Source organism: Gopherus evgoodei, unplaced genomic scaffold (genome assembly GCF_007399415.2).
Source record: "Gopherus evgoodei ecotype Sinaloan lineage unplaced genomic scaffold, rGopEvg1_v1.p scaffold_78_arrow_ctg1, whole genome shotgun sequence".
NCBI lineage: Eukaryota > Metazoa > Chordata > Testudines > Testudinidae > Gopherus > Gopherus evgoodei.
Genome location: NW_022060099.1, coordinates 103491 through 120595, shown reverse-complemented (window position 1 = coordinate 120595; position 17105 = coordinate 103491). Strand labels below are relative to the sequence as shown.

The 17105-nt window shown below is 60.0% G+C and overlaps 2 protein-coding genes across 2 annotated transcripts; both read right to left on the bottom strand.

Annotated features, from left to right (window-relative positions):
• Positions 1-307: 307 nt before the first annotated feature.
• Positions 308-4941, bottom strand: LST1 (leukocyte specific transcript 1). The gene is made up of 5 exons (XM_030547939.1): positions 4699-4941; positions 3531-3565; positions 2298-2411; positions 1794-1816; positions 308-1274 (listed from the first exon to the last, which is right to left on the bottom strand). The coding sequence occupies exons 1-5, from the start codon at positions 4767-4769 to the stop codon at positions 1059-1061; spliced, it is 459 nt and encodes a 152-aa protein (XP_030403799.1). The 5' UTR covers positions 4770-4941; the 3' UTR covers positions 308-1058.
• A 3685-nt stretch (positions 4942-8626) lies between these two features.
• On the bottom strand, positions 8627-15918 carry NCR3 (natural cytotoxicity triggering receptor 3). The gene is made up of 4 exons (XM_030547956.1): positions 15751-15918; positions 9683-10033; positions 8981-9100; positions 8627-8757 (listed from the first exon to the last, which is right to left on the bottom strand). The coding sequence occupies exons 1-4, from the start codon at positions 15791-15793 to the stop codon at positions 8696-8698; spliced, it is 576 nt and encodes a 191-aa protein (XP_030403816.1). The 5' UTR covers positions 15794-15918; the 3' UTR covers positions 8627-8695.
• Between the last annotated feature and the right edge of the window lie 1187 nt (positions 15919-17105).

Below are 17105 nucleotides of genomic sequence, written 5' to 3'. Positions count from 1 at the left end.
CCTCCTGAGTCTCAGGTTACACAGGTGCAGACAGCTGGGCAGCCTCACCTTCCCCAGCCCCAGCAAAACTTACACCCCCAGTTCCCACCCCGAAGTATCGGTGCAGCACGCAGGGAAACTGAGGCACACACGGTATTAGCATAGGACAGGAAGACTCACATGCAGCATAACGAGATGACTAGAACCCCACTTCGTCGCATCTCTGTGTAAAGCGTATAGAGGGTAAACGTGTAAACTGTCCCCCTCTGTAACGCTGACAGAGACACCCAGCGGTTTGCTGCCCCAGGGATTAATCACTTGCTCTGGGTTAATTAATAAACAAAACGTGATTTTTATGAAGTATAAAGAGGAGGATTTCACTGGCTCCAAGTAACAGCAGCCAGAACAAAGTGAGTCACCAAGAAAATACAACAAAACACGCCAGTGTGAGCCTAACGCATGAAGACAATGAAGACGGGTAACTCTCACCCGCCAAGAGGTGTCGGTGAGGGGCCTGAGCACAGGCCCTGTGGGACCCCAGCCCCCTTTCCTGCAGGCTGGGCCGGGCCGGGCCCCCCGTACAGGGAGGTTTGCAAGGGAACAGGGCCACTTACAGGTCACGGATCTGGAGCACCCTTAATGCCCCCACATAGCAGGTTCCCAGCCGAGATACATGTTAACACCACGTCTCCTCGCTCCAGGCACAGACACCCCAGGCGATGCCCACGGCCGGCACGTTACAGCCTTCGCCATGAGCCCAGGCGCAGGCTGACGCATATTCCAGTGACGTCATACTCACACTCATTAGCATATCTGCATATATTCATATGGAGTGCACCCCAGCCCCACCCTGATCCCAGCCCCATAGTCCCCTACCTTGCCCCCCAGCTCCACAGCCCCTCAGTACAGACACAGACCCCCCCACCGCACCGGGTGCTGCCCAGACCCACCATAAGAGCCAGTCCTGGGGTATCTGTGATCTCGATGTGATGATTATTGGTGAGCAGGTACCTTCCCCCCACCTCCATTATCGGGGACCCCCCTCCTGTTCCCCCTTTCCCCACCCCCTCCAATACAGCTCAGTGAGTGGCCACCCCTTCCTGGGGGTCTGCACCCCCATCTGGCTGGCCCTCCCCTTCCCCACCCTCCTCGCCCAGGCCCTTCACTTCGGCCACGGTGGCGTAGTCCGTGTGCTGGGGGTCGGGAGGCTCCGGCTGCTGCTCCCCGACCTGGGCTGAGGCCAAATTCTGCAGGGAGGCGTAATGCACGTCAGGGTCCTCCAGCTCCGTTCCGCCCTGGGGGGGAACAGGCACCCCAAGGGGTTAATAATGAGCAAGGCCCCTCACTCCGGACCTGCAGCCCCTGCCAGCCCAGCCCTGACCCGTAGCCCCTGCCAGCCCAGCCCTGTCCCCCTCACTCCCAACCTGCAGCCCCTGCTAGCATAGCCCTGCCCACCCAGCCCTACCAGTGCCCCTCACTCCCAACCCGCAGCCCCCTGCCAACCCAGCCGGTGCCCCTCACTCCCGACCTGCAGCTCTTGCTAGCCCAGACCCGCTGGTGCCCCTCACTCCCGGCCCGCAGCCCCTGCTAGCCCAGCCCTGCCCCCCCAGCTCTACCGGTGCCCCTCACGCCCGACCCGCAGCCCCTGCCAACCCAGCCCTGCCAGTGCCCCTCACTCCCGACCTGCAGCCCCTGCTAGCCCAGCTCTGCCCCCCAGCCTTGCTGGTTCCCCTCACTCCCGACCCACAGTCCCAGGCTCTCTCCCACCCCCAGCAGAGGTCAGCTGGTGGCCCCCACTCCTGTCTTTTACTCACCTTCCAAGCCACCAACTTCTTTACTGTAACAGAAAGTGAACATTGTAAGTCTAGACTCCCTTCCCAGAGCCAGAACCCAGGAGTCCTGGTTCCCAGCCCCCGCTGCTCTAACCCACCAGCCCCCACTCCCCTCCCAGAGCTGGGGAGAGAACCCAGGAGTCCTGGCTCCCAGCCCCCCCCCCGACTCACCAGCCCCCACTCCCCTCCCAGAGCAGGGGAGAGAACCCAGGAGTCCTGGCTCCCAGCCCCCTCTGCAGTAACCCAGCAGCCCCCACTCCCCTCCCAGAGCCGCAGAGAGAACCCAGGAGTCCTTGCTCCCAGCCCCCGCTGCTCTAACCCACCAGCCCCCACTCCCCTCCCAGAGCTGGGGAGAGAACCCAGGAGTTCTGGCTCCCAGCCCCCCCCCGACTCACCAGCCCCCACTCCCCTCCCAGACCAGGGGAGAGAACCCCTGGAGTCCTGGCTCCCAGCCCCCTCTGCAGTAACCCACCAGCCCCCACTCACCTCGTCTCCTGGCCCGGCACAGGCAGATGGACAGCACCAGGATCAGAACCAGCATGATAAACCCCCCACCTGCCACAGTGGCGACTGCCCAGACCGGGATGGTGCATTGCTTACCTACCAAACACCAGACAGGCGGTCAGTGCTGGCCCCCCCAGCTCCCTCCCCCTCTCCCCGGGTGCCCCCCGGTCCTGCGCTGGGTACCAGGGCCTGGTGAGGGCACTGGTCAAATCTGCAGCTGTCACCCCACTGGGAGGGGCCAAAACCGCCATGAGAAACAGGCTGATCTAGATTCAACGCGGTGAAATTCAGTCAAGCGCAAGGGGCGTAATATGGCCCGGCAGCTGTTTGATTACTCTGGCCCGGCACTTGGCTGGATTCTGTCACTGGCTTTTTCTTGTCTCAGGCGCCTGGCTCCTCTCTGTCTTGTGGGATGTGAGATTTTTTGCGGGCGGGACCAGGCTAGAACCGCTAGACCCAGACCAGGTGCGGGCGGGAGCGGGTCTTGCGGGGCAGGACAGGACAGGACGGGCAGGGATTAGAAAACAGCCCTGCGCCGGCACAAAGCAGAGCCCGTTTCAGAAAACCTGGGGAGGTTAAAAACCAGCTGGGCAGGGGGAAGGGGTTTTCCTGAGGCCGGGGAATTCCAGACACGCAAGGCCCAGGCTATCACTTTTCCTGCCCTACAGGGAACTTTCACTGAGATGGGCTGTAGCCACCGTCTCCACAGATGGCAGGAGGAGACGTAACCAGGTGCCTCAGGGCGATTGTGGCAGGAGATCAGGACAGACTTTCCAGGTCTTGGGGCATTCGGCTCTGGCATCAGCGTCCACACGTGGGATCCCCACCCTGGGCGGTGAAGGACCAGGTCTAGGTTGGCTCGGTCCTGTGATGACCCCCCATGGTCCCTCCAGCCCTTGAGACCATTTCACCTGGCCCCCTTCTGTGCTTTTCTGAGCATCAGGGAGTCCCCGCCCGACGCCCCCAAAATGAAGAATTTGGGCATCACCGAGGCAGAGTCAGCGATATTTCGCTGTCGCTGAATTGGCATTTCTCACACACCTGTCCCCCAAAATGACCACTGGTGGAAAACCTGCCCCCTGTTTAGGTGGGGAATGAAGTGGTTCCTTCTCCCCCGATGAAGGGATGGAGCCTCCACGGGCCGTCCCGCCACAGGGTCCCCAGGCTGGGATCACCCCTCTCCTGACCAGGCGGGTTACGTGGGGAGAGTCGTACCTGTACATTGGAATTGAGCAGATGAATCCAGGACTCTAAGGCCAGAGAAGGGAGACAGGTCACACACTGGAAGCACAAGGAGAGAACCCAGGAGTCCTGGGTCCCAGCCCCCCCTGCACTACAGCAGTCGGCCCCAGGAACACCCCCCATCCCGCGAAAGGCTCTGACTCTTGGGGCCACGTCCCGTGAGTCTCACACCATGGTATGGGGCACAGGTGTGACGAACTGGGAATGTTCTTAATGTTTGCTCTGAATACTGTGCTGGTGCCTCAGTTTCCCCTCTGCAGTTCTTAAGTATCTGGCAGAGCAAAGGGCCAGTGCACCTAAATGCCTGGCACTCTGTCTCCTAGCAACTGATGGCCTGGGCCCCCCCTCTGCAAAGGTGCCAGCTGAAGGTGTTGAAGACAAAGGGATCAGGAGACCCCCCTGGCCCCGAACAGGAGCTGAGCAGAGAGGAGGGGCTGGAGAGTGAGTCAATTTGTGGCTGGCTGGGGACGAGGAGTGAAGTGCAGACCTGGGGGTCTGGCTCACTGCCCCCCAGAATGGACCCGGCTGAGGGGTCCGGTTCTCTGTACCTACAAGCTCTGTGTTAGACCCTGTTCCTGTCATCAAATAAACCTCTGTGTTACTGGCTGGCTGAGAGTCACGTCTGACTGCAAAGTGGGGGTGCAGGACCCGGTGGCCCCCCCAGGATCCCACTGAGGCGGGCTCGCTGTGGGAAGCGCACGGAGGGGCAGAGGATGCTGAATGCTCCAAGGAGAGACCCAGGAGGTGAAGCCATGGGAAGGGGAGGAGGTCCCCCAGAGTCCTGCCCGGCTTGGTGGGGAGCAGGTCCCGAGCCCGGGGGCTCCCTGACAGCAGGCGAGGCACCCTCTAACCGGTGGGGAGCAGACGGGGGGACTGGGGGGTGGATAATTCAAGGTTTGAGGGGTGTGAATGGAGGCAGGGGGTGGGGATGGAGGGAGGGGTAGGTGGAGTGGGGGGTGGCTGAATTGAGGGGGGATAGGCGAGGGAGGGGTGACGGTACCCTAGGTGGGCGGGATGGACAGTTGGTTTGAATCTCTCTGACCCCCCCCCATCGATCTATCCATCCCCCTCACCCCTCAGCCGTCTCCAGCCCCCCAGCCCCCTCTGCTCCCTTCCCACCCTCGGCGCAGGGGCCACTCACCCGTTCTCGCCAGGCCCAGACCTGGACGTTGCCAGCACCGTCCGTCCGTCTGTCCCCCACAGGCTGCGCATCCTGCGGGGGGTGACTTCTGCTTCCAGCTTCCCAGCCCCGGAAACCCCCAAGTGTTCACACCAGAAGCTCGCGAGGCAGCTGTATGCGCCGCAAGGGCTGCAGGGTCAGTGGGCGGGGCTGGGGCCCGGACGCCTGGGTTCTCTCCCTGGCTCTGGGAGGGGAGTGGGGAGCCAGGACTCCTGGGTTCTCTCCCAGCTCTGGGAGGGGAGTGGGGAGCCAGGACTCCTGGGTTCTCTCCCTGGCTCTGGGAGGGGAGTGGGGGCTGGTGGGTTAGAGCAGGGGGGCTGGGAGCCCGGACGCCTGGGTTCTCTCCCCAGCTGGAGGGGAAGTGGGAGGGGTAGCTTTGGTGCCCCCAAGGGAGAGCCTGGCAGAGGCAAAATTTCCGCTGCTGAGCTGTGAAATCTACCCACAACCCCAGGGGCCCTGCTCCCTGCCTGGTGCCCGGGGCCTGGCTGGCCTTGGGGGGCAGGGAATGGGGCTCGGGGTTTGTTGCCCCAAGGGGGAGCCTGGCTTTGGGGGATTGAGCAAGCTAGTGTAGTGGGGCTGCAGAGCACTAGGACTCCTGGGTTCTCTCCCAGTGCTGGGAGGGGAGTGGGGACTAGTGGTTAGAGCGAGGGGAGGGGAGTGCCAGGACTCCTGGGTTCCGTTCCCAGCAGAGGGCTGACCCAAAGCCGCCATCCCCCATCCCCATGGCTGGGGTCCATCCATCCTTGTGAATCTGCTGGTTGTGAAATACACGTCTCCTTCCTTCTGCAAAACAACCCGCAACTTCCTGGCTACTGCACCTCCCTCGTCTGCCTCACAACAAGCAACGGCAACACAACCCGGGAGTCCTGGCTCCCAGCCCCCCTGCTCTAACCGTTAGACCCCACTCCCCTCCCAGAGCTGGGGAGAGAGACCAGGAGTCCTCACTCCCAGCCCCCTCTGCCCCAACCCACCAGCCCCCACTCCCCTCTCAGAGCCAGGGAGAGAACCCAGGAGTCCTGGCTCCCAGCCCCCCCTGCTCTAACCATTAGACCCCATTCCCCTCCCAGAGCCAGGGAGAGAACCCAGGAGTCCTGGCTCCCAGCCCTCCCTGCTCTAACCACCAGCCCCCACTCCCCTCCCAGAGCCAGGGAAAGAACCCACGAGTTTGGGCTCCCAGCCTCCCCTGTTCTAACCCACCAGTCCCCCTGCTCTGACCACCAGCCCCACTCCCCTGCTGGAGTTGGGAGAGAACCCAGGAGTCCTGGATCCCAGCCCCCTCCCATTTCCCCTTGCCCTTGTGAGTGCTTGTGGGTCCCTTTCACCCACTCCAGGGCCCCCATCTGAGTGAACCTTCGGCAGCTCTGCCTGGTGTTATTGTAGGCCCTAGAGGATGTCATCGCAGAGACCCGGGGCTGTAGTGGCACCGAGGGAAATGAAGATTTCTGTTTCCAGCAGAACCAGCCTTTATTCGGCTCCTCGCCGAGCAGCCAGGTGCAGAGAAACGTAGCGAGTCGAAACCATGGAGCGAGGAAGTGGCCGGCAGCCGGCTCTGGGTGGCATCAGGGCTCCAAAATACCCTGAGACTGGCTGAAAAACTCAGGCCTGGGGAAATCGCCGGCTTGGCTGGGAACGTCAGCGGGCTGGCGGGGAATGGCAACCCGGGATGGCCCTGAGACGGTGCCCTCCATGTGCTGTTATGCAAATATGCTAACGAGGGTGAATATGATGTAATGGGAATATGTGTCATGGCAAACGGCTCTTTACTCCAGGCCTTGCTGGAGCCAGGGGGGCAGGAAGTGTCACCGGACATGGGGCCATGTCACCTGGGTCTGGAATCCATCTTGAACCTGGGGCTTGGCACTTAGATAGAGGGGTGGGGCCCGGAGACAAAGGATTCCCGCCTTGGGCCAACGCTATAAAAGGGGGGGGGGGTGCAGGACAAAGGGGGCCAGTCATGAGACCGCCCCTGCTTTTCCCCTGGGATCCCAGCTGGAGCCAGCAAGGGCTGTCCCTACTCCCCTCCCAGAGCCAGGGAGAGAACCCAGGAATCCTAGCTCCCAACCCCGACTCCCAGAGCATTGACCCAGAGCAAGTGATTAATCCCTGGGGCAGCAAACCTCTATCGGTGGTGCAGAGGGGGGACAGTTTATGCGTTTTCCTGTATACCCTTTATACAGGGTGAAAGGGATTGATTTGGGGTTTGGACCCCGCTGGGAGCTGGGTGCCCGGGTGCTGCAGACAGGGGACTTGCTGAGCAGTTTCTGGTTAAAGCCTGCGGGTTTGGGGATGGCCCAGGCCTGGTCTGGGTTGCAGCAGGCTGGCGTGTCGGGCTCACCAGGGCAGGGTTCTGGAGTCCCAGGCTGGCAGGGAAACGGGCTCAGAGGTAAATTCAGCACGTCAGGTGATGGTCCCAAGGGGATCTCTGTGACCGAACCCGTCCCGGGGGTGCAGCGAGCAGGGTCTGTGCACGGCTGACTGCTTTGAAATGCTGGTGGTGATTTGACCTGAGGTTTAGGTGTGGTGGCTGCAGAACAGACAAAGTGGTAACCGGTTCGTTATTTTCTGTTTGCTTGTTTCGGGTAAGGGAAACAGGGACAGAAAAGTAAGCGAAATAACCAAGAGTGAAAAGCAGAAGAAGCTAGAACTGCGCAGGGTGCAAATCACCCAGGGCGGCTGAACACGGGGCCTGGGAAAGTCTCTGGTAACTGAGAGGCCCCTGAGCTGAGGGTGTCTAGTTCCAGTGAGCTGCAGCCTCAGGGGCTGGGCTGGAGCTGCCTGGTGTCTAAGGCAGCGAGACGAGTGGTGGGGCCTGGTCTGGCAGGCGGGTTCTCTGGGGTGTCCCAGCCCATCGAGTGACGGTCTCAAGGGGCGACAATTGGAAATCGATGCGCCGTTTGCCCGGGAAAAGGCTGCCCTGGGGGCAGAAGCCGCCAGACAAGGGGCTGCCCACCAGCAAACCCCAGAATTGAAAGCCAAGAAACCGGCCCCGAGCCAAACCCAAGCGGGGACCCAGAAGCAGGACCTGACTGTAATGGGGTGGAAGGGGGCGCAGAGACGTATCCTGGAGCTGGACGGTGGGGTGCTGGGGACGGCTGCAGTGGGACCGGACCCCAAGGCCTCGAGCTGGAAGCAAGCCCGACCCGAGTGAAAGGGGGGGATTTTGCTGGCCAGCGAAGGGTCCGTCATAGCCGGTAGCTGTGAGCCCACAGCTGGATCAGGGGCTCCGCTCCTTTGGGGGACACAGGCATGTCTGCCCCAGAGGGGAGCCCAGCGAGCAGTTTCAGGTATCCTGCCCCCGCCATGGGCAGGGCCCCAGTCCCCGGCAGGCAGCTGAGGAGGAGCTGCCACCCTGCAGCCGTGTGATCTTACCACGATATGCTCCTGGGCGTGACGATGAGGTGACGGGGAGACGCTTTATGCGAAAGGGCTCTACTTTCTATGCTTCATGAAATCACTTTTGCCTATTAATTGACGTGCTGAATTTACCCCTGAGCCCGTTTCCCTGCCAGCCTGGGACTCCAGAACCCTGCCCTGGTGAGCCCGACACGCCAGCCTGCTGCAACCCAGACCAGGCCTGGGCCACCCCCAAACCCGCAGGCTTTAACCAAAAACTGCTCAGCAAGTCCCCTGTCTGCAGCACCCGGCACCCAGCTCCCAGCGGGCTCCAAACCCCAAATCAATCCCTTTCACCCTGTATAAAGCGTATACAGGAAAACGCATAAACTGTCCCCCCTCTGCAACGCTGATAGAGGGTGGCTCCCCCAGGGATTAATCACTTGCTCTGGGTCAATGCTCTGGGAGTCGGGGTTGGGAGCCAGGACTCCTGGGTTCTCTCCCTGGCTCTGGGAGGGGAGTAGGGACTGGGGGGGATGGAGCAGGGGGGCTGGGAGCCAGGACTTCTGGGTTCTCTCCCAGCTCTGGGAGGGCAGTACAGGCTAGTGGTTAGAGCAGGGAACATTCACATTCGCAGCTGGGCTTTGGACTGACGCTCCCTGACTCGTCTCTGTCTCCTCCGGGACACTAGGACAAGAAAAAGGAGAGAGAAAGGCGAAGGGCTCAAATAAGTGGGGTGGAAAACGGCTTCTCCCCAACCTGGCAACCAGTAAAGTATCTGATACCATCAGCAGAGCTGGGGGGAGCTCAGGGGGCTGCGGGTCTGGAGGGGGCAGGGCTGGGCTGGCAGGGGGCTGCAGGTTGGGAGTGAGGGGCACCAGCGAGGGAGGGGGGGCATCTGGTCGCTCACGTTTCCTCTGGTAGCACAAGCTGGTCCCCAGGGCGCCGGCGGCGAGGCCGAAGGTGCAGATCAGCCCACGCAGGAAAAGCCACAAGAGGACGAATCCGTCGGGCTTCACGTCTGTGGGCGCTGAACAGGTGAGAAGAGGATTGTGGGAAATTAATACTCTGGGCTGGGGAGAGAATCCGGGCTCCCAGCCCCCCTGCTTTAACCCACCAGCCCCCCTCCCAGAGTCAGGAGAGAACCCAGGCATCTGGGCTCCCAGCCCCCCCTGCTCTGACCTACCAGCCCCCCGAGCCAGGAGAGAACCCAGGAGTCCGGGCTCCCAGCTCCCGCCTCCCCTCCCAGAGTCAGGAGAGAACCCAGGAGTCCTGGCTCCCAGCTCCCGCCTCCCCTCCCAGAGCCAGGAGAGAACCCAGGAGTCCGGGCTCCCAGCCCCTCCTACTCAACCCCCCCCTCCCCGAGCTGGGGAGAGAACCCAGGAGTCCTGGCTCCCAGCTCCCGCCTCCCCTCCCAGGGCCAGGAGAGAACCCAGGAGTCCTGGCTCCCAGCTCCCGCCTCCCCTCCCAGGGCCAGCAGAGAACCCAGGCGTCCTGGCTCCCGCCTCCCCTCCCAGGGCCGGCAGAGAACCCAGGAGTCCTGGCTCCCAGCTCCCGCCTCCCCTCCCAGGGCCGGCAGAGAACCCAGGCGTCCTGGGCTGCCCGGACTCACCCGCTTTCAGCACCTGGAGCCACGTCCCGTTCCCGGCCCCCTCGCCCAGGGCGGGGATCGTCACCAGGCACCGGTAGGTCCCGCTGTCGTAGGGTCTCAGGTCCCGCAGCTCCACGTCGGCTCTTCTCTCCCGCAGGAAGCTCCGCTCCCCGGCCCGGCTCACGCGGCCCCGGAACTCCTGGGTCCCGTCGCTCAGCTCCAGCCGGGCGCCCGCCACCTCCTTCAGCCACGTGTAGCTGCCGAGCCGGGGCTCCCGGGGGCTGCGGTAGGAGCAGGGCAGGGAGACGGAGCCGCCCTCGGTGCCCTGCACGGAGCTGGGCTGGGACACCCACAGGTCCTGCGCCCGGCAGCCTGGCCGAGAGACGGGACAGAGAGAAATCACCCAGGGAGTGGGGCCCCCCGGCCCCAGGGCGGGGACTGGCTGGCTCGGGGGGGCGGGAATGGGGCAGGGGTCTGTCCCCTCTGGGGGGCACCGGCTCCCCCCGGCCCCAGGGCATGGACTGGCTGGCTCAGGGGGGCAGGGAATGGGGCAGGGGTCTGTCCCCTCTGGGGGGCTCCGGCTCCCCCCCCGGCCCCAGGGCGGGGACTGGCTGGCTCGGGGGGGCGGGAATGGGGCAGGGGCCTGTGCCCTCTGGGGGGCTTCGGCTCCCCCCCCGGCCCCAGGGGAGGGACTGGCAGGCTCAGGGGGCCAGGGAATGGGGCAGGAACCTGTCCCCTCTAGGGGGCTCCGGCTCCCCCCCGGCCCCAGGGCGGGGACTGGCTGGCTCAGGGGGGCAGGGAATGGGGCAGGGGCCTGTGCCCTCTGGGGGGCACCATCCCCCCCGGCCCCAGGGCGGGGACTGGCTGGCTCGGGGGGGCAGGGAATGGGGCAGGGGCCTGTCCCCTCTGGGGGGCACCAGCTCCCCCCGGCCCCAGGGCAGGGACTGGCTGGCTCAGGGGGCCGGGGAATGGGGCAGGGGCCTGTCCCCTCTGGGGGTCTCCAGCTCCCATCTGGCCCCAGGGCAGGGACTGGCTGCCTCAGGGGGGCAGAGAATGGGGCAGGGGCCTGTCCCCTCTGGGGGGCGCTGGCTCCCACCCGGCCCCAGGGCGGGGACTGGCTTGCTCAGGGGGCCGGGGAATGGGGCAGGGGCCTGTCCCCTCTGGGGGGTGCCGACTCCCATCCGGCCCCAGGGCAGGGACTGGCTGGCTCAGGGGGGCAGGGAATGGGGCAGGGGCCTGTCCCCTCTCAGGGGCTCTGGCTTCCCCCGGCCCCAGGGCGGGGACTGGCTTGCTCAGGGGGCCGGGGAATGGGGCAGGGGCCTGTCCCCTCTGGGGGGTGCCGACTCCCATCCAGCCCCGGGGCAGGGACTGGCTGGCTCAGGGGGGCAGGGAATGGGGCAGGGGCCTGTCCCCTCTCAGGGGCTCCGGCTCCCCCCGGCCCCAGGGCGGGGACTGGCTTGCTCAGTGGGGCAGGGAACTGGGCCTGGGGCCATATATTGGCCAGACCGGATCAGCCCAATGGCCCGTCTGCAGCAGGCCTGGCAGTGAACAGAACCGGGCGATTATCGAGGGCTCCAGTCCCAGCCTCTGGCTCCAAACCGGCCTCAAACCAGCTTGTGAAATGGTGATTCCCCTGCTGAGAGATACCACCACGTAACTCGTACTGTGTCGGTTGGGTCCTGTAGCAGGTCCCCCCGAGACCCCCTCCTGCCCATCATCTCTCTATCCCCATCCACCTGACCCATCATCATCATCATCTAACCATCCAGCCACCCCTCTGTCCATCCATCCATCTCCATCCCCTCTATCCATCCATCCATCCATCCACATCCACTCCATCTCTCTATCCTCATCCACCCTACCCATCATCATCATCATCTAACCATCCAGTCACCCCTCTGTCCATCCATCCATCCATCTCCATCCCCTCTATCCATCCATCCATCCACATCCACTCCATTTCTCTATCCTCATCCACCCTACCCGCCATCATCATCATCTAGCCATCCTTCCATTCCCTCTAGCCATCCATATCCATCCATTCATCCATCCCCTCTGTCCATCCATCCATCCACATCCACTCCATCTCTCTATCCTCATCCACCCTACCCACCATCATCATCATCATCATCATCTAACCATCCAGTCACCCCTCTGTCCATCCATCCATCCATCTCCATCCTCTCCATCCATCCAACTCCATCCCCTCTATCCATCCATCCATCCACATCCTCTCCATCTCTCTATCTTCATCCACCCTACCCGCCATCATCATCATCTAGCCATCCTTCCATTCCCTCTAGCCATCCATCTCCATCCCCTCTGTCCATCCATCCATCTCCATCCCCTCTATCCATCCATCCATCCATCCACATCCACTCCATCTCTCTATCCTCATCCACCCTACCCGCCATCATCATCATCATCTAACCATCCAGTCACCCCTCTGTCCATCCATCCATCCATCTCCATCCCCTCTATCCATCCATCCATCCACATCCACTCCATTTCTCTATCCTCATCCACCCTACCCGCCATCATCATCATCTAGCCATCCTTCCATTCCCTCTAGCCATCCATATCCATCCATTCATCCATCCCCTCTGTCCATCCATCCATCCACATCCACTCCATCTCTCTATCCTCATCCACCCTACCCACCATCATCATCATCTAACCATCCAGTCACCCCTCTGTCCATCCATCCATCCATCTCCATCCCCTCCATCCATCCAACTCCATCCCCTCTATCCATCCATCCATCCACATCCTCTCCATCTCTCTATCTTCATCCACCCTACCCGCCATCATCATCATCTAGCCATCCTTCCATTCCCTCTAGCCATCCATCTCCATCCCCTCTGTCCATTCATCCATCTCCATCCCCTCTATCCATCCATGCATCCAACCCCATCCACCCAACCTGTCATAATCATCATCTAGCTGTCCAGCCACCCCCTCTAGCCATCCATCCACCCCATCCATCCCCTGTCCATCCATCCATATCCACCCCCTCTATCTATCTATCTATCCCCATCTACCCCCTCTATCTATCTGTCCCCACACACCCCCTCTATCTATCTATCTATCTATCTATCTATCTATCTATCTATCTATCTATCTATCTATCTATCTATCTATCCATCCCCAGGCACCCCCTCTATCTATCTATCTATCTATCTATCTATCTATCTATCTATCTATCTATCTATCTATCTATCTATCTATCTATCTCCAGGCACCCCCTCTATCTATCTATCTATCCCCATCCACCCCCTCTATCTATCTATCTATCCATCCATCCTCAGGCACCCCCTCTATCTATCTATCTATCCACCCCCAGGCACCCCTCTATCTATCTATCTATTGCAACACTCCCCATGTTTGTGGCTGATGCCCAGAGCAGAAAGCACTTGCCGGGTTCTCTCATCCTCTCACCAGACAATCGCCCATTCCCTTATTTCTACAGTTCAAGTCTCGTTTCGTTTCCGTTTGGGCCCTTGGCCTTTGTACCTTCCCTGCAACACAAGTGCCCCCCAGGCACCGTGAGAGCCAGGAGCCGTCCCGCCCAGCCCCCGGCTGGGTTTGTGTCAGTGATCGGACAGGACACGGTTACACTGGAGAGAAATCCCAGGCATCTGCTGATGCGACCAGTCACACACGGGGCGATGACTGGGCACCTCTGACAATGAAACCGACTGGGATTCACAGCTGGGCTGAATCTTAAACCTCTTGCAAGAATTTCCAGGGCTGAACTCAGCTTCAGTCACACAATTAACTGGGATACGTTTGGAAAGAAAACAGTATTTTCCTTGGATTAAATCTTAAAGGAATTTCAATGATCGATTGGGGTTATCAATCTAATTCCCACAATTTCCTTGGATTAAATGATAAACTTCTGGGGCTAATTTTCAAAGGACGCCTAGATTGTCTTTAAAAAACTTCATTTTTCCTAGAGTAAAATTTTAAAAGAATTATCATAATCTGATGGGATTAACAGACACATTCCCTGGAATTCATTTCTAATCTTCTGGGTTTGATTCTGAAATGCGTCACAACAATTTACTACAATTATTTTTAAGGACATTGAAATAGTTGCCCTGGGATTATTATTTAATTACATTTCAATCGTTTGCAGGATTAACGATGACATTGCAATAATTCTCTGCCTTGGACTCGGAAATAAATTGATATCGTTCACTTGAATTCGATTTTAAATTGCTGCAGCCATTTCCACGGAGTAACAGATACGTTCTCACAACGTCATCGGATGAATGCATTGAATCACAATTGTTGTATTGAGATTAATGTTAATGGACTTTGCAATTAAATGGCTGGGATTATATTTTTTAAGAAATTGCAATAATTTACTGTGTTTTTTTTAAACTGCAACAATTGTTTCAGGATTTGGTTTAAATAAATTGTAATAATTCTGCTGAGAATCTCAAATCCATTGCAACACTTGGCTGGTAATTACAAAGAACTGCATTCGTTTCCTAGGAACCGGACTGTAATCATTTCGTTTAATTAAACAATAATTTAGTACCATTAACTCTGAAATAAATTGCAATGAATTGCTGACTTTACTCTTAAAGAGACTGAAATTATCCAGTGGAACAAAGTCTTGAATACTTTGCAATATTTCAGCAGGATTATTTCAAACTGGGATTATATTCCAAAGGAACCACAAAAAGTCAGTGGACTTTGCAGTAATTTTCGAGGAATAACCAAATAAATTATCTTTATTAGCAGCAATTAAATTATAAAGAAAAAGAGTTTACTAGAGTTACTCAAATGGTTAATTAATTTGCTGAAATTATATTTTAAATTACAAGTGTTCCCTGGGATTAATATTTAAATATGGCAGAATGATCTGGGATTAGCTCCTAAACTTCCTCAATATACTCGGATTCATTGGAATCACTTTCTATCCGTTTCTAGGATTAATTCTTTGAAGACGTGGCAAGAATTTGCAAACGGTGAACAAATAAATGGTCTCGCTTGGCTCGGATTCGCTCAAAGAAATTGCAGTAATTTCAGGTTGATTTAAATACTTTGCCGTAATGTCCTAGTAACAAAGAAATCGCCACGATTGGCTGATACCGGCCATAAGAAAAGCTCGTGAATTAAACTACATGGATTTTTAAATAGTTTTCTGGGTTTCATTCAGAACTTGCAGCCTGTTTCGGGGGCTTAGCGGGGAACATGTAATAGTGAACTGGGGTCAGGCGTTAAATCGTGGGTCGTTATGTCCTGGCCTGAGCTGCGACAATGTAATGGCTCCAGACGGTGCCAGAGGAATTTAGGTGTGAGACGGATGGAGCCGCTCACTGAGAAATGGGCCACGTTCGTTACTGAATCGCTTGCGTTTTGAAGGCGGAATCGTTAACGTGGTGCCTGGATCCGTCAGGTTAGTTCAGAGCAGCCGCTCCCAAGCAGGGGTCCGAGCAGGTTTCGGGGGCCACCAAGCCAGGGCCGAAAGCCGGGACCAAAGCTGGGGCCCCCAAGCCAGCCAGCGCCGAAAGCAAAGCCTGAGCGATGTAGCTTTGCGGGTCCCCCTTGGTGTGGGGCCCTGGAGAATTGGCAGGCATGTTGTGGGGGGCTCGGGCAGGAAAAGGCCGAGAGCCCCTGGTTTTGAGATGATCACCCCTTGCACGTCCCAGCCGGTGACCCCAGGGATAGGGCCCGTGCACACGCAGCTGGCTCTGCCGGTGCCCTCCAGGACCAGCTCGGAGCGATGCCCCATGGCCCGGGCCGCTCCTGGGTACATTCATCCCGGTGCAGCGAGTTATCGGCCCCCGGGCAATGCTGGGTCCCTCCGGTCACCGGGTCAGCCCCATCTCCCGGTGCCCGCTCAGGAGAGGGATTTAGCCAGGGATGGGCGCAGGAGATGGCAGTGGCTAGGGATGGGCAGGGTGGGTGCAGGGGGATGGATGGATCAGTGTGCCCACCCACCCCGGCCATACAGCATCTATCCACCCACAGACCCCTCTGGCCCTCTGTGCCCACAGATACCCGGCAGGGCAGTGCCTCCCAGCTCCGGCACTGCCTGGCTGGGCTGCGGGTTCAAATCCCCCCTCCCCACTCACCTGCAATCAGGGCCAAGGTCCAGAGCAGGGGGCCTGGGGCCATGGCTGCCGGGTGCGAGGCCACAGGTGTGCAGGTTCAGGGCTGGTGTGACTCGCACTGGCGGGGGGGGGCTCAGGAAATGAGCCTCTGAGCACCACCTGCCTAACGCGGCCAGTTCCTGGCATGCTTCAGGCTTCCGGCCCAAGGGCCAAGTGAGGGGGGAGGGGTCCGGACTCCTGGGTTCCATCCCCAGCTCTGGGAGGGGAGCAGGGTCTAGTGGTGAGATGGGGGGGCTGGGAGCCAAGACTCCTGGGTTCTTTCCCCAGCTCTGGGAGGGGAGCGGGGGCTGGTGGTTAGAGCGGGGGGGCTGGGAGCCAGGACTCCTGGGTTCTCTCGTGGCTCTGGGAGGGGAGTGGGGGCTGGTGGTTAGAGCAGGGGGAGCTGGGAGCCAGGACTCCTGGGTTCTCTCCCGGCTCTGGGAGGGGAGTGGGGCCTAGTAGTTAGGGGGGGAGGGGGCTGGGAGCCAGGCGTACTGGACACATGAATTTAGGTCAACATGTTCTTACATTGGCACACCTGTATTCAGTGCCAAGGCTGGGGCCCGGGCCCCCTCGCCCACCCTGCGTGTCCTGCTCCCACCTCAGTCGCTTCGTGAGACGACCCCGTGGCTGCAAATGGCCCTGATCCCCCTCCCGCCCCTCCCCAGCCAGTTACTGGCTGTTTGAACAGGGCAGCTGCTCCCAAAGGAACCCTCCCTTGGTTCAAACCTCACCCCGGTGGGAGCCGCCCCAGGGAAATCGCCCCCCTCCTGGCACAAGCCGACACCTTGTTCCCAGGCTGGCTCTGCCCAGCTCTGGCTCCGGCTCCCAGCCAGGCTGGGGTTCGATCCCCTGCCTGCCTGAGGACCTCGGGGGGGGGGCATGTTTGGTTCCCCTGGTCGGTGCCTCCAGCCGGGGACACGTCCCCCCCTCGCTGGCTGTGCTCAGCTCATGGACCGAGCTCCTGGGGGGTCTCGCGTGGAGGCCGATTTCTAACCCTTTCATTGTCCCGGGGCCTCCTCCCCGAGTGCCCCACGTCCCCCTCGAATCGCAGGCACCAGAACGGAGCCAGGCTCCAGCCGGGGGAAATTCCCCTCCCGGCTCCTACCCGAGACCCCCCCGGGCCGACGTTCGCCCTTCACCCCGTCCAGCTGGAGATGGAGCTGCCCAAGGTGGGGGACCGATGGGGGGGCCAGGCACAAGAGAGGGATCTGGGGAGCCTGGAGTCCTGGGTCCTTCGTTCCTTTCCTCCCTGTGGAGCCAGCCCCGCTGCAGATCAGCTGCTCTCGACGTGTGCGGTTCAGCCCCACGCGGCCGCCCGAGCGCTCAGCCGACCA

Excerpts from the sequence above, each read along its gene's own strand:
- LST1 (XM_030547939.1), bottom strand. The coding sequence starts at position 4,769 with ATGCGCAGCCTGTGGGGGACAGACGGACGGACGGTGCTGGCAACGTCC. Across the intron at positions 3,566-4,698 it reads TCTGGGCCTGGCGAGAACGG|AGTCCTGGATTCATCTGCTC; the intron begins GTGAGTGGCCCC and ends CTCTGGCCTTAG. Across the intron at positions 1,817-2,297 it reads GTGCCGGGCCAGGAGACGAG|TAAAGAAGTTGGTGGCTTGG; the intron begins GTGAGTGGGGGC and ends TTTCTGTTACAG.
- NCR3 (XM_030547956.1), bottom strand. The coding sequence starts at position 15,793 with ATGGCCCCAGGCCCCCTGCTCTGGACCTTGGCCCTGATTGCAG. Across the intron at positions 10,034-15,750 it reads GACCTTGGCCCTGATTGCAG|GCTGCCGGGCGCAGGACCTG; the intron begins GTGAGTGGGGAG and ends TCTCTCGGCCAG. Across the intron at positions 8,758-8,980 it reads CTTGTGCTACCAGAGGAAAC|TGTCCCGGAGGAGACAGAGA; the intron begins GTGAGCGACCAG and ends TTCTTGTCCTAG.